General features: G+C 33.4%; 1 protein-coding gene across 1 annotated transcript; it reads right to left on the bottom strand.

The window, feature by feature from the left end:
- Positions 1 to 2,791: 2,791 nt before the first annotated feature.
- Positions 2,792 to 11,032, bottom strand: MSTN (myostatin). The gene is made up of 3 exons (XM_079134588.1): positions 10,354 to 11,032; positions 8,171 to 8,544; positions 2,792 to 6,191 (listed from the first exon to the last, which is right to left on the bottom strand). The coding sequence occupies exons 1-3, from the start codon at positions 10,724 to 10,726 to the stop codon at positions 5,811 to 5,813; spliced, it is 1,128 nt and encodes a 375-aa protein (XP_078990714.1). The 5' UTR covers positions 10,727 to 11,032; the 3' UTR covers positions 2,792 to 5,810.
- Positions 11,033 to 13,675: the final 2,643 nt, after the last annotated feature.

Below are 13,675 nucleotides of genomic sequence, written 5' to 3' on the forward strand. Positions count from 1 at the left end.
TTCTATACACACATATTGTGTATATTTAAATTTGAGTATCCTGTTATTAAATCTGTTATAACCATTTCCCATTTCTGATTTTTAAAATAATAATTGTGCTTGTACATAGATATAAATGTTTGCATCTCTGTTTCCTTCTGGTAAGTTTTCAGAAGTAAAATCATTGCATAGAATCTCTAAGAATCTTGTTACTGTTAAGAGAAAAATTTTTGACAAATTAAGCAGTTTATGTGAGCAAAGAGCAATTTGCCGAGCAGGTGTTCCTCAAAACCAGAAGAGGTTCAGAGAGCTCCACAGTGGGTAGGCAGCATGTAGACAGGAAATGGAAGTGAGGTACAGGAACAACTTGACTGGTTACATTTGCATTATTTGGACATGATCTGATCAGTTGACAATCTATGATTGGCTTGAAGCTCTGCTTCTGTGATTGGCTGACACCCAGCTATTGTTACAAAATATACTCCTAAAATAGACTTCAGTTTGTTTACACCAAGGTATAGAGTCAGTTCCATGCCAATATTAATTTAATTTAACATTACAAATTGGAGCGATCTGTCAGGGCCTTTCTATAGGCAATGTATAGAGTGCTCCTTTTTGATCACCCTTACTAGCACTAGATATTATTAAAAAGTAAGTGCATTTGTAACTGAAAGGATGGCATTTAATTTACATTTTTATTTTAGTGAGAATTAAAATTTTGTATCATTAAAAAGTTACATTTTCCCAGGGAGTACTTGTCAGATCAGAATCAAAAGAGATAAAAAGTAGTAAGTAGTTAGCTTTTGAGTTCAAATGTCTAGGCTCAGGTATCAAATGTAGAAAGTAGATAGAGTCGTTCGGTCAGAACTTATTCCTGTATCCACACATAGATCATGGGAGAGGATTTGTTGGGAAGAGAGAGGCTTCAGACATTGGTCTTTTTTGATGCCCTACCTCATAGGATTTAAGGAAGCTGGATGTAAAGAGGTAAAGTTACATTACAGCCCTCCTTTAGATTCAGATATTTCAGAATGCCAGGTATTGTGCATTGTTCTCCGAGTGAGGTACAGGGAGAATATAAGCATCATTAGAGTAGTTTCCTGTGGTATATCTAAAAGTGTATATGGTGATATAGCACAGAGGCTTGGGGTAAAAACTGAAGTCAGTTTTGTAGCAATTAAAGTTATCTTTTTTCACATCTGTGTTAAGACTGTGAAAAATTGTACCACTACATTAGTATTTGCATTTCTGGCATCATGTATGTGCCTGTCTTAGCCAGTTTTTAGTCTTGAGTCTTCCTAAGCCTCGACTTCCTTGTTTTCAAAGTGGAGCTAATACCTGTTTTCTCTTGTGTCTTCTCACATCTCTTGTTCAAGATCCTATTAGTCATTTATTCCTTGTCAAGTTAAATAAGGTATTTGAGGGCCAAGCACGCTAACCATATAATATACTATACAAGTTATAACAATTGATGGATAATGTGTTACATATATAGAGCTAATAAATATATATTATACATGTATTTTGTATAATGTACAGATGTATGTATATTTATGTACATATGTATGTATGTATGTATATATAGTCAAATTCCAGCCCCTGTCAAAAATTCTACCCTGAAATAACACTGGTATTGTTGTTGTTTCTTTGTTTTGACCAGGACCAGGAATCTTCAGTCAAACATCTGGTCAAGTTGCATAGAGCTCACTGTATATTGTCTGTACATCTCTATCAGTAAAGGAAGAAGTTTTGCTGGACCTACAGTTGCAGAACTATTGCTTCCACGAGTGGTCCTCTTCATGCAATATGCTTTACTCATAGGCATGCAACTGGTCTATGCATAGTTGGAAAGGTAGTTAGGTTCTCAATCCTATGCAGCTGCTTAGGAATTCTGTCTGAGTCTGGAGCTGTAAGGAATTTGTTTACTCTAAGACATGGATCCTGTTGTGTTCTAACCTTTGGGACAGTTTTACTGACTGCCAAGGCATGTCTACAAGTAGCAGGGGACTACCTTCATCCACTGTTCTTAGTTATAATTTATATCCTCTGGCACCTGGCCTGGCTCAGAGCCCAACATGACCTGGGATTCCTCAGTAGAGTCCTTCACCTAGAGTGCAGGCAGCTACATAATTCACTCCATTATTTGAGTTGCCTGAGAAGTATGCAGCTTTTCAGGAAGATATTCTTGGAGCTTAAAGCCAAGTGGTTGCCTAGTGACCTCCTGATTATTTCCATTTAACAATTTGGATTTTCTCCCACAGTCAGTTGAGCATTCTCAGTAAACTGGGGATTTATGCTTAATTTCCACTTCCAGAATTCTATCTCAGCATCATGAGGATCTGATGGCATCATGTGGGCACTTTCTTGTGTTGATATATTTTGGTTTTGGCTGGTTGAGCTAATGCCAAAATTCTGAGTTCTCTGGGAATAGAGCCAAGAGACATTTAGCTTCTTAGAGTTAGTGTCTGTGGGAGCGGATCTGGGAAACTCTTGTAGAGGATCTATGGCCAAAACCACGTAATCAAATTTTGTTCTGAATAGGTTCCTTTATAAGACATTAGGGGGAGCAAAAAAAACCTGACACAGTACTTGTAGGAAAGTTTTAAAAGAATAATTTTGAATGGTTAGGAAAACAAATTAAAGGGACAGGTTAGTAGATAGACTTTTTTTACATTTTTGGTTTAAAGCTACCTTTAAGATTAATCGAATCAAATAACTGTTGTCCTTGCTCAGGTAAACTTCCAACAGATCTCCTTAGGATCAGAATCTGACACTATGTTTAAGATTTCTTTAATGAATAGTGTTTTGCCTGTAGTGCATATAAAGCTAATAAAAGTTCATTAAAGTCAATTTTAAAGAAAGTAAATATATGACATGTGTTTAATTAAAACATCACCTTTATTATGAAGCAGAAAGAACAGTGTTGAACTTTTAGAAATTTTCTTTCTTATAGTAATCTAGAGCTGGGATCAGTGAAAACTACGCATATATGTCTGCTTCATTGCCAAGCTATATATTTCTGTATCAGGAATATTTAGTGTAATGTTAAACCTGATGTGAATTGTTAAACCTTTGTAAGTTATACTACGAGGAAGTTGTCTGTCATTGTTCTACATACATTTTATGCCTGGCAGATAAACTGCAAGGCCTCATACATAGTCTTGAAAGCATCTTCTGTTCTTCATAGGATATGCTGTTCATTGAGGTATTCTGATATAGGGAATATATATTTAAATATTCCCTATAACTAGTGTTTTAAATGGCAACAAAGGCAATTTTGCTTTTAACTGTGCATGCTATCTAAAGTAAATGTACTCATTTTCTGAAGAATTCCTTTGCAAGATGCCCTTTAGATATGAATGAACTAAATTTAGTACCGTTTTGCATTACTATAACATCTTACTCAGGGATGACCAAAATGAGTATAGTTTACTTTGATGTGTTTTGCAGTATGTAAGCTGGAATTGAATGATCATGGAAATAAAATTTCAGCACCATATGTCACATGCCAGGCAAGTCATAACTTGCATATGATTGCATGTGTTTGAATTTGTTCATTATAATATTGGTAGTATTCATGTATTTGATTTTAAAAAGTGATCATTTGATAATTTTAATGGATTTCTGTGTTACCTTTATAATAAGTACTATTAGAATGAATGATAAAGCAAGTACATAAGGCATTTGAATTTAGATTTCTATTATTATTCAAATATAAATTATTACATTAATTTTATATTAATTATGAATGATTTATTTCAAAATCATAACCTAACAGAATTTTAATCATCACCTCCATTAAACTTAGTCACAGCTTTATGGTTAAGTTTCTAAACTAATGGAGGAAGAGAAGAAGAATCAGTTCAAAAATCTTTATGTGAAATGTTGTACTTGTGGATTTTCAGGTACTTTGTAACTGTTTTGCTCTCCAGTTTGAAAACTGGTACCCCCCAATGCTCAGATAAATGTGTCACTATCATTAAGTGCTAGGAAAAAGATATAGCTTCCCTGTGTCCCTGTGGCTTCAGTAGAACTTGTAACTCTAGGACCATACACCCTTGCCAAATGCAATGCATTTGGAAATTGAACCTATGAAAACATATAAATAGTTTTCAGGTCAAGATAAAGGGAAATGAAACAGACATAATTAGTCCTTGTTTTTTTATGTGTCAAACAAATTGATCAGAACCAATTTAGCAGGAATTTCACTCATGAGTAGAAGACCTAAAGTTTCTGAACAAACTTTCGTGTGAAACCATTAGACTAATAATAAACTGAAAATAAGAAATCCAGTTAATCATTATAACATAAAACTGTTATGTCTTTCAAAAATGTGAAAACACTTTAATATAATTTATGTTGTTTCTACACATTGATGTAAGAAATAATTTCATTTAGTTATAAGTACAATGAATTTGACAAAAATCCCAATTTACAAAACAGAAGTAAATAAATGCAGAAATATATTCATTATCAAATCATAAAATAAAAGTAACAGTTCTTATTGAGATATGATGTGGATTATCCTTTCAGATAATGGATTTAATCATTTGGTATGCTTAGTAACATTTATAAGTATTAAAATAATGGAACGTTGAGATTTGAATACAATGACAGTAAACCATTGGAATTTCACATTCACATTATACAGTCATCATGAATCCATACGTGAATGTTAATAATGTAAAAAAATATAAAATGATTGTAATATAACCATCTAACCATTAACATATGGAGTTTTAAGACCACTATTTTATCTGCTGATTTGCTTTGAAATATAAGCAGTTGCTTTTCTGTGATACATGACATGTCTTTGTGCCTTAATACTTAATTTGAAATATCTTAGTGTAAAAATATACCAAAGTAAATAAAAAAGGAGACACTTATTTACAAAACAATATTGTATACACATTATATAAATGCAATTGTTTCAGTCTTTATACAATATTGATAGAATCAGTCATTTCCATAATTTTACCATAAAAACTGCAATGTTGCAAAGGCAGGCTGTAATTTTTAAATTTTGATAAAAAGGAATACTATTTGACTGCCTTTTAAGATAATGCAGTTTCTCCAAGTATGCTGTGGAATTGAAAGCTGACCTCTAGAAAAAATGATTTTTTCTTTCATTAAAGAAAATCCATTCCCCATTTGGAGGTGTTTGAAAATGCACCTGAAGAAAGGAGAAACTTATGATTTTACCAAATATTTCTTATTTGATAAACCTGCTAATATCAGTCATTCAGCCTATTGTATTAGCACCATTGGCATGGATTATTAATGTACTCTCCAATCATAATAGGAATGGAAACTTGCATGTGGCATACCATCCCTATTTTGTGGAATTTTATCTTACCAAGTATGCTATCATACAATATAAATTCGAATGTATAAGGATGTTTCAAATGATGATATATGTCAATTCTGCATTTTACCAATACTATATATAGATTTTTTTCTGAAAATATTAAGTGAAACTGTAAAGAAATAGACTTTAAAGCATACTCTTCAACTCACCAGAACACAAGGAGAATTTCTTTCATTTCCTTGCCTATGTTGTAGTTGTGATATATATGAACATAAATGTAATTTGATCTCCTTCTAGTCTGACAACTCTGGAAATCATAAAACTTCCTTTGTATGATTTATTTTGATGGTTAAATGCCAACCATTGCATATATTCTCTCTTTTAGTTCATATACTGTAGCTTGTGCTTAAGTAACTATAGCATACTCTAGGCCTATAGCCTGTGGTATATAATTTCACAGTTTCAAAAATTATTGAGGGGAAGACCTTCCATGTTTTAGAAGGTTATGAACCTAATATAAATCTCATGAGCACCCACAGCGGTCTACTACCATGGCTGGAATTTTCCCATATATTATTTGTTCTTTTCCATTAAAATATAGCATATTAATTGGAGACATCTTTGTGGGAGTACAGCAAGGGCCTGCTGAACCTCGGGGGTTTGCTTGGTGTACAAGATGAGTATGAGGATATTTTTGTAAAAATACAAATTCACACTCTCCAGAGCAATAATTTGCCTTATATCTTTTGGGTGCAATAATCCAGTCCCATCCAAAAGCTTCAAAATCTACTGTTAGAGGATAACGACAGCATCGTGATTCTGTTGAGTGCTCATCACAGTCAAGCCCAAAATCTCTTCTGGATCTTTTTGGTGTGTCTGTTACCTTGACCTCTAAAAAGGGATTCTGTGTGTAAATGAAAGAACAGTTAGTAATATTAATAGAACTTAATGAAACTTAAGAAGACATTATTAGAAGAAACTATTTTGTTTATACCACATTTTTTTTAAAATTTACACTAAGCTTGGATTTCCTCTTATGGCTCAAAAGAATAGAACAATAAAAATTTTCCCAAGGTCAGTACCTTCTATATTTTGTAAATTTTTGTTTTCCCTGATTTGAGTATCAGACTACTTAGCACAAAGTAGATGCCTTGAAGATCTTTATGAGAAGAAAGGGAGGAAGGGAAGAGAGAAAAGGAGAGTGGGGAAGGGAGGAAAGAGAGCTTCCTCTTTTCATGTTGTTGATTGCGTGTTGGCTACGTAAGTCTGATAACTCCTAGAAGAATAGGTATGCTCATCCATCCTGTGCTTCCTAGGTCTTTACTCAGGGAAACATGAATGTCAAAGCCAGAGCAAAAGAGCTACCTCTGAGCAGTGTATAGATTATAATGGGGAAAAGGAAGGTAGGGTGCTGAAGTTAGTTGCACATATATTGGATGAAAAAGAGAATCCCTGTGAGAGGGATGAACAGATGTATAAGAAGACATGCTGATGTCTTTTAGTCTTTTACTGAAAAATACTTCTCTTCAGATATTTAAATAATAAAATTTGCCAGCACTGTTGCTGCCCCAATCTTTCAATGTATTTGAGATTTATTTTTTAAAAACCTGAGGAACACATCATATTTACCACCTGTTTAATTATAATTAAAATCCATCATATTTTGATCATTAAAATACTATCCATAAGAAAGAATACTTTCCTAAATAATTGATAATAGTTTTATTTTATATAAAAGTGAAAATGGACCAGGTAGTTGTTTTTACTTAAGATTGTCAAAAAGAGTAATATCATTTTGAGAGTCAATAATATTTAAAGTAGCACATATAAAGAAAAATAGATCATTTGTAAAATTGTATAGTCTTTTAAGCAACATGTTTTCACTTACAGCAGATCTGGTTTACTAATTAAATTATTACAGCCATGACCATTTACAGATTCAAAAGATAACTTGTGTTTATTGTTTCAAAGTATAATCTTCTGTTGTAAATTTTTTTCTTTTTTCTGTTGTAAAATTATGTCAATAAAGAGAAATAAAAATATTTGGTCACACTAAGTACATTTTTAAAAACAGAAGCAACAAGATTCCATAAGTCAGAAAAATTACCCTGTTTATACTAGGTTTCTAAATTTTTTAATTTTTATAATATATAAGATATTGTCACCCTTGGCCTGATGTTAAATTAGCTGGCATTCCCAATGTAAACTCTTGCACAAGAATGCTAAGCCAGATCAGAAATAAGCTAGGTAGCAAAGGTTAAGTAGCCTGGAAATTGAAACTTTATTAGGGGTATACCACTAAGTAATATACACAGGCATCAGTATGTTAACATCCTGCAAGTACTAAACATATTTGTCAGAAGGGCCTTAATATATTTCATGAAATATAAGCCTATACATATAGTTAGTTAATTGATATAAATAAAAACATTTTAATTTTAATTTTAAAGTTCATTTTTTTCTACTTTATGCAAAGAATATTTTTCAACACATTTGGGAAAAACTAAATGAGAGAAAAATGTTCTGATTTGTTGGGTATGTATTAAACTTGAGTTCTTATTTTTATTTATATAATCATGTATCATGTCAATGAGATCCCTTTATATTTCATTCCCGATTCAAAAGAACTCCTTATGAAGTTAAAAACCATGGTATGGTTGTTTTCTAAAATCTTCATGCAAAGTAAGAGTAGCAAGGGAGTGTTCATAGGATATGAAATTGGACACCTACTTTTATTGGGTACTGGGGCTACCATTGGGGTATGATACTTTTGTCTGGCTTGTAAGCATAGGAAATTGACAGTTATTTTCCACTATTATTCATTCACATTGTGAATAAAAACATAACAAAGTTGTTAGAATGTTATTTTCAGTTATCTCTTACCAGCCCATCTTCTCCTGGTCCTGGGAAGGTTACAGCAAGATCATGACCATTCTCATCTAAAGCTTTGATTTCAATGCCTAAGTTGGATTCAGGCTGTTTGAGCCAATTTTGCAACACTGTCTTCACATCAATGCTTTGCCAAATACCAGTGCCTGGGTTCATGTCAAGTTTCAGAGATCGGATTCCAGTATACCTTGTACCGTCTTTCATGGGTTTGATGAGTCTCAGGATTTGCACAAACACTGTTGTAGGAGACTTGACGGGTCTCAGATAAATCCATAGTTGGGCCTTTATTACTTTATTGTATTGTATTTTAGAGCTAAACTTAAAGAAGCAACATTTGGGTTTTCCTTCCACTTGCATTAGAAAATCAGCTATAAATGAATAAGAAAAAGTTATTGAAATTAGTTCCGATTTAAAAATGAACAAAATACCTCCATATTAATATCACTTTTGCCACTGGGATAATGTATGCATAGGTAGTCTTTCTCTACAAAATGAAATACTATGTAGAACTTCATTCATAACTCAGAAAAATGTCAAAGAAAATAATTGCTCTAACTGTTCAGAGTTCTAAAGATACATGGATTTTCAGCTGTTTATGAGGAATTACTCCCCTTTCAGAGAACTATGGACTAAGGAAACTTTTAAGAAGGAATCAGCAGTGGATGAAATTTTCAAATGATGATGATTAGAGAGAACAAGAGACACTGTGGAGGAACATCCACTTAGAATTCTTTGGGAATCTGAGTAGTTACACTTACTGAGCAGCTGTACCAATCAGTCTGGATGAAGGAACCCTTCCCCCAGGCCTGAATTACCTGGGGACAAGACACACTTGAGCAACTTACTGAGCCTCAGGAATGAGCAGAAAATTTAGTACATCTGTTACACTTGGCTCTGGAATAGCCTTTCAAAGGAACAAAATTAAGCAGGTAATTAGCACCAAAAAATGTAGATGTCCTATTTGAATCATCTCAAAAGTTAGAAAGTATTGTCTTTAGGGCCAGCCTGTGGCTGTAAGCACAAGCACTGACAGTTTCTTCTCTTCTGGTTTTCCAAAATTGTGAATAAATAAGTCAGTGCTACTCCAGGAGTCTTTGATAGCAGTCTTAAATGAAAATTGTTCATTGCATTGTAACCTGGATACTTAATAAGGGAAACAATAATTTGAAACTTTCAAAATGAATGTATTAAGTACTTAAAGTACCATATTAAGGCAAGATCACAGACACATGGCACAAAAATCTTTCTTGTCATGCTTTCTCTGTCAAGGTGCCTGTCTCCTCTTCCTGGAGAAAGTATTCTTTTTGAGCTGACTGAAAAAAGAACTGTATGAAATATATTATCTTTCAGAAGCAATGTTGATACTACAGTTAATAGTCTTCACTCTCATGAAGAATAAAATATTTTAGAATGTTATTAGGCAATATGCCTGCATGGAAACATGCAGACTGGGTATTCTCAATAAGAGTATCATGATCAAGATACAAGGACATCGTGAGTCACAACCTACCCAATTAAAATGTTTATTTCCTAAGCATTTTCCAAAACTTAGCTCACAATTATCACTAGGCTATGTTTACTTTACTATTGCCCTTACTAAATTAAATATTTAAATTTATTTTACTCTTTGGTGTAAGAGCTTTCAGAATTAAGTATTTTAATTTGTGAAGAACACAAAAATATTACAGGAGATGTTTTTAAATAAGAGAAATCACTCTAGGTGCATAGCAGTGCTCAAATAAGTTAAACATCTAGCAAATTTCTTCTCTTACAATTAGTGAAAAGACATGATGAATGCTTATTTTAGACAAACGAATGCAATTTACAATTTCATGTAAGTTTTTAACATTGCTTGTGATATCTCCCTTCCGTCTCTTGGTAGTATTAAGCAGTGAAAGTATAAGCATGCTGTATTTTCATATTAAACTGAATAATATTAATGCTGTGCAAGCATTTTAATTTTTAGATTTTCACCTCTATAAGGAAATAAATAATGCAGCAGATTTCAGTCTCAATATATTTCTCATGAAATCTTGAACAAAAAGAACCTCTTTTTTTTTTTTCTCCTACTTACAAGCCAACAGCTTGTTAAAAGAGCCTGAAAATAGATCTGTTTCTCATAAACACTAGAACAACAGTCAGCAGAACTGATGATATACACTAACAGAACTACTTACACTCTGTAGGCATGGTAATGATTGTTTCTGTCGTAGCGTGATAATCATCATCTTCCAAAGAACCATCACTGCTGTCATCCCTCTGGACATCGTACTGATCAATCAGTTCCCGGAGTGGAGGAGCTTTGGGTAAAAGTTGTCTTATAGCATCTTTGCTGATGTTAGGAGCTGTTTCCAGGCGAAGTTTACTGAGAATCTGAATTTTTATGGCTTCTATTCTTGAATATTTACTGTTTTGTCTCCAAGTACATGCATTACACAGCCCCTCTTTTTCCACATTTTCTTTTTGCTCACTGTTCTCATTTAGATCCACTGGACCAGCAACAATCAGCATAAACAGGTAAATACAAACATAGATTTGCAGCTTTTGCATGATTTTAAAACCAATACAATCCTTTTCCTGGTTCTTATTTCTTCCTTTTGCTTTTCTTTTGCTTTTGAGCAATCCCAAGCAAAATTTTAATGCACGTACAGTCTGAGAGACGAATTGCCACACCAGTGAATCTTTTATACTGTATTCCAAGTGGCTTTTTATATTCCAACTTAGATGAGACAAGTGTCGTCAGGATCTATGATTGGCTCTTGCTCCACAATGAATCTCGCTGTCAGAGGTTAAAACCCTGTCTGTCACAAGTCACCAAGCAGTATTTTGTTACAGTCGAGGGTGAGCTGATTCATTTGACTACTTCATAAAAGAAATAAATCCACAAATAATGAAAGATATATGTGACATTTCAGAATGTAAAGTCTATGTTAATAATAATATAAACTACACTGAAATCTTATATTTATAAAACTCACCAAGTTATAATTTAAATCAGTAAGTTTAAATTTATACTTCAGGCTTAAAATATGAAATGTTACTTCCTAAAAAATTAGAATGATTTTATATTATTCAGTCATGTATTTAAAGTAAAATGATTTTTGTTTATTGTATTATTTTTAGTACTATTTAATTAGGAAATAAAAATTAGAAAGACCTGAATTAAAAGAAAAGAGTGATACTAGTAAAGATTTTCATCTATAATTTAAAAAACTTGTTTTCCTGACTAAATTGTTAGTACATATTGAAAATCATTCTTATAATAGTATTATATTGTGCATGAAATTACTTTTAAATAGTGTACTGTCTTTTATTAACATGAAAGTTGGGCTCAATTTTGACTGATTACTGTTATGTTATTTCCTACTCTAAAGATGCAGATTAATATCACTCAGAAGAGTTTCTTCATTGTTGATTACCAAAAGGGTAATATCAGCTAATAGAAAAATCTCAATTTAGAATAAGAAGGTAACGGATTTTATAACTGGCATTGCAGCATTTATTACAACTTATTTCAGATTTCCAGTGGTAAAAGTAAAAAGTATAATATCTAGTTTTTATAAATTGAATCTGAATATTGTTGAGCACATAAAAGTGAAAGAGCACCATAATAGAGGGGCGCCCTTTTGTTGTTTCCCAATACTGTGATAGGTTTGCACCCCTTTGCCAGTTTCTCATTTTGACCAGAGGGCAGACACCTGGCAGGGATTTGGGGTAAGGTCTGGGACAGAGAATAGAGCTTTTTGTTCTCTAAATTTAAGTGGCCTCTATAGGGATCAAACTCTCACCCTTTGCTTTGGGAACCACAAGATCTAATCAAATGAACTATTAAAGAGCTAAATAAACATAGCCAGCAAGGAACAGAAGATGTTTCCAGGCCACAGGAGATTTCTTCTTCCTGCTCCTTTTTTTGGGAAGCTAAGGACTCCTAAGAGATTTAATCCATTACGTTTTTCCCCAAGAGAATGCAGCGGCTCATATCAAATATTCATTTTTTAGGTCACTACCATTTTTGCACACTGTATACCAATTTACTGCCTCAGTGCACTAAAATGCAACTCGGTAGCCTGAAAAGTTAATGCATTTTCATCAAATTCTTAAGAGGCATCTACATCTCTTGAGAAAAAATGGCCTTACATAATGCATTGGATTTGCCCATCATTAAAGATTAAGGAAAACCAGACACAAACCAGATGCCCTGGAGATTTTAGATCCTCTTTGTTATGGGACAATATTAGATCAGGCTTATGAAGTTTTGTTTATTTAGAAATTTTTTGATGTATAAATCTTTGTAATGTTACGATCATTGTAGCATGTGCTTCTGGATACTTCCCAGTAAAATAAACTTCTTTAAAAACAATGAAACAAAACAAAACACATGTTTAGAATTACACAGCTATTGATAGCTCAGACTAGAGACAGTCCCGAGTTCAAATCTCAGTTTAACCACTTCTAACTATGTGATAATGGATGAAATAATACTTAACTTCTCTTACCTTTATTTTCCTCAAAGGGGTTTGGGGAGATGTAATTTAATAATGCATGCAAATAGCTAAAAATAGCACCTGTCATACAGTAAGCAATCGATAACTGGTATTTGTGTGCTTATGTTTGTTTGGTGCAGTGGGGTTTGATATTATGCTTAAAATTATCCTCCACATGAACCAGACTGCTTCAGGTCATAGCTGCCAATTGTCAATTCACATGGTCCATCTCTCCAAAGCAAGTAAAATTTTCTAAGGCTGCCATTTTTTAGAAGACATGTTTCAGCTCATTATTATTATTACCTGGAATAAAGCAAACAAAGGTGGTCATTTTTACATAGAGTCCATTCTCTACTCATGGGGTACATATTTGAAAACTTGCCTACTTGCTAAAATTTCAAAAAAATCAATACTCCTGTTGCTTTTATAGTCATTCATTCACATTCATTGAGCAGCAAAATAAATGAGGCTTCAGACACACAGATTCCCAGCTGAGACCAGATAAGGCAGTGCCCTGCCTTACTGTTTCAGCCTTCACACTATGTACGAGTGCCCATTTTCCTGCCTATTTAGTACCACTTTTTTCCCCCCATTTTTGTGCTTTTTACTGTTGTTGCTGATTTTGTTGTTTGAAAACAGTCCCCATAGTAATGAAGTGCTGTGCAGTGTTCTTAAGCACAGGAAGGCCGTGGTGGGAAGTTGAACAACGGTTGCCAGGGCTTGGAGTGGAGCAGCTAATGTTTAACAGAGACAGTCTTGGTTTGAGAAGACGAAAACGTTCTGGTGTGAGTGGTGGTGATGGTGCACAGCAACATGAATGTACTTAATACCACTGAACTATCAACTTCAAATGGCTAGGATGGTGAGGTCTCTGTAATCTGTATTTTACCACAGAATTTTAAATGCTGAGATATGTCATAAGAAATTTTTCCCTTATTAAAAAAATACATGTGTTAGATAAGCTTCGTTCAGGAATGAAGTTAGTGCTGTTGACTATGAGTTTAATGTTAGTGAA

The sequence above is a fragment of the Sciurus vulgaris genome, assembly GCF_902686455.1.
Source record: "Sciurus vulgaris genome assembly, chromosome: 3".
In the NCBI taxonomy this organism is placed as follows: domain Eukaryota; kingdom Metazoa; phylum Chordata; class Mammalia; order Rodentia; family Sciuridae; genus Sciurus; species Sciurus vulgaris.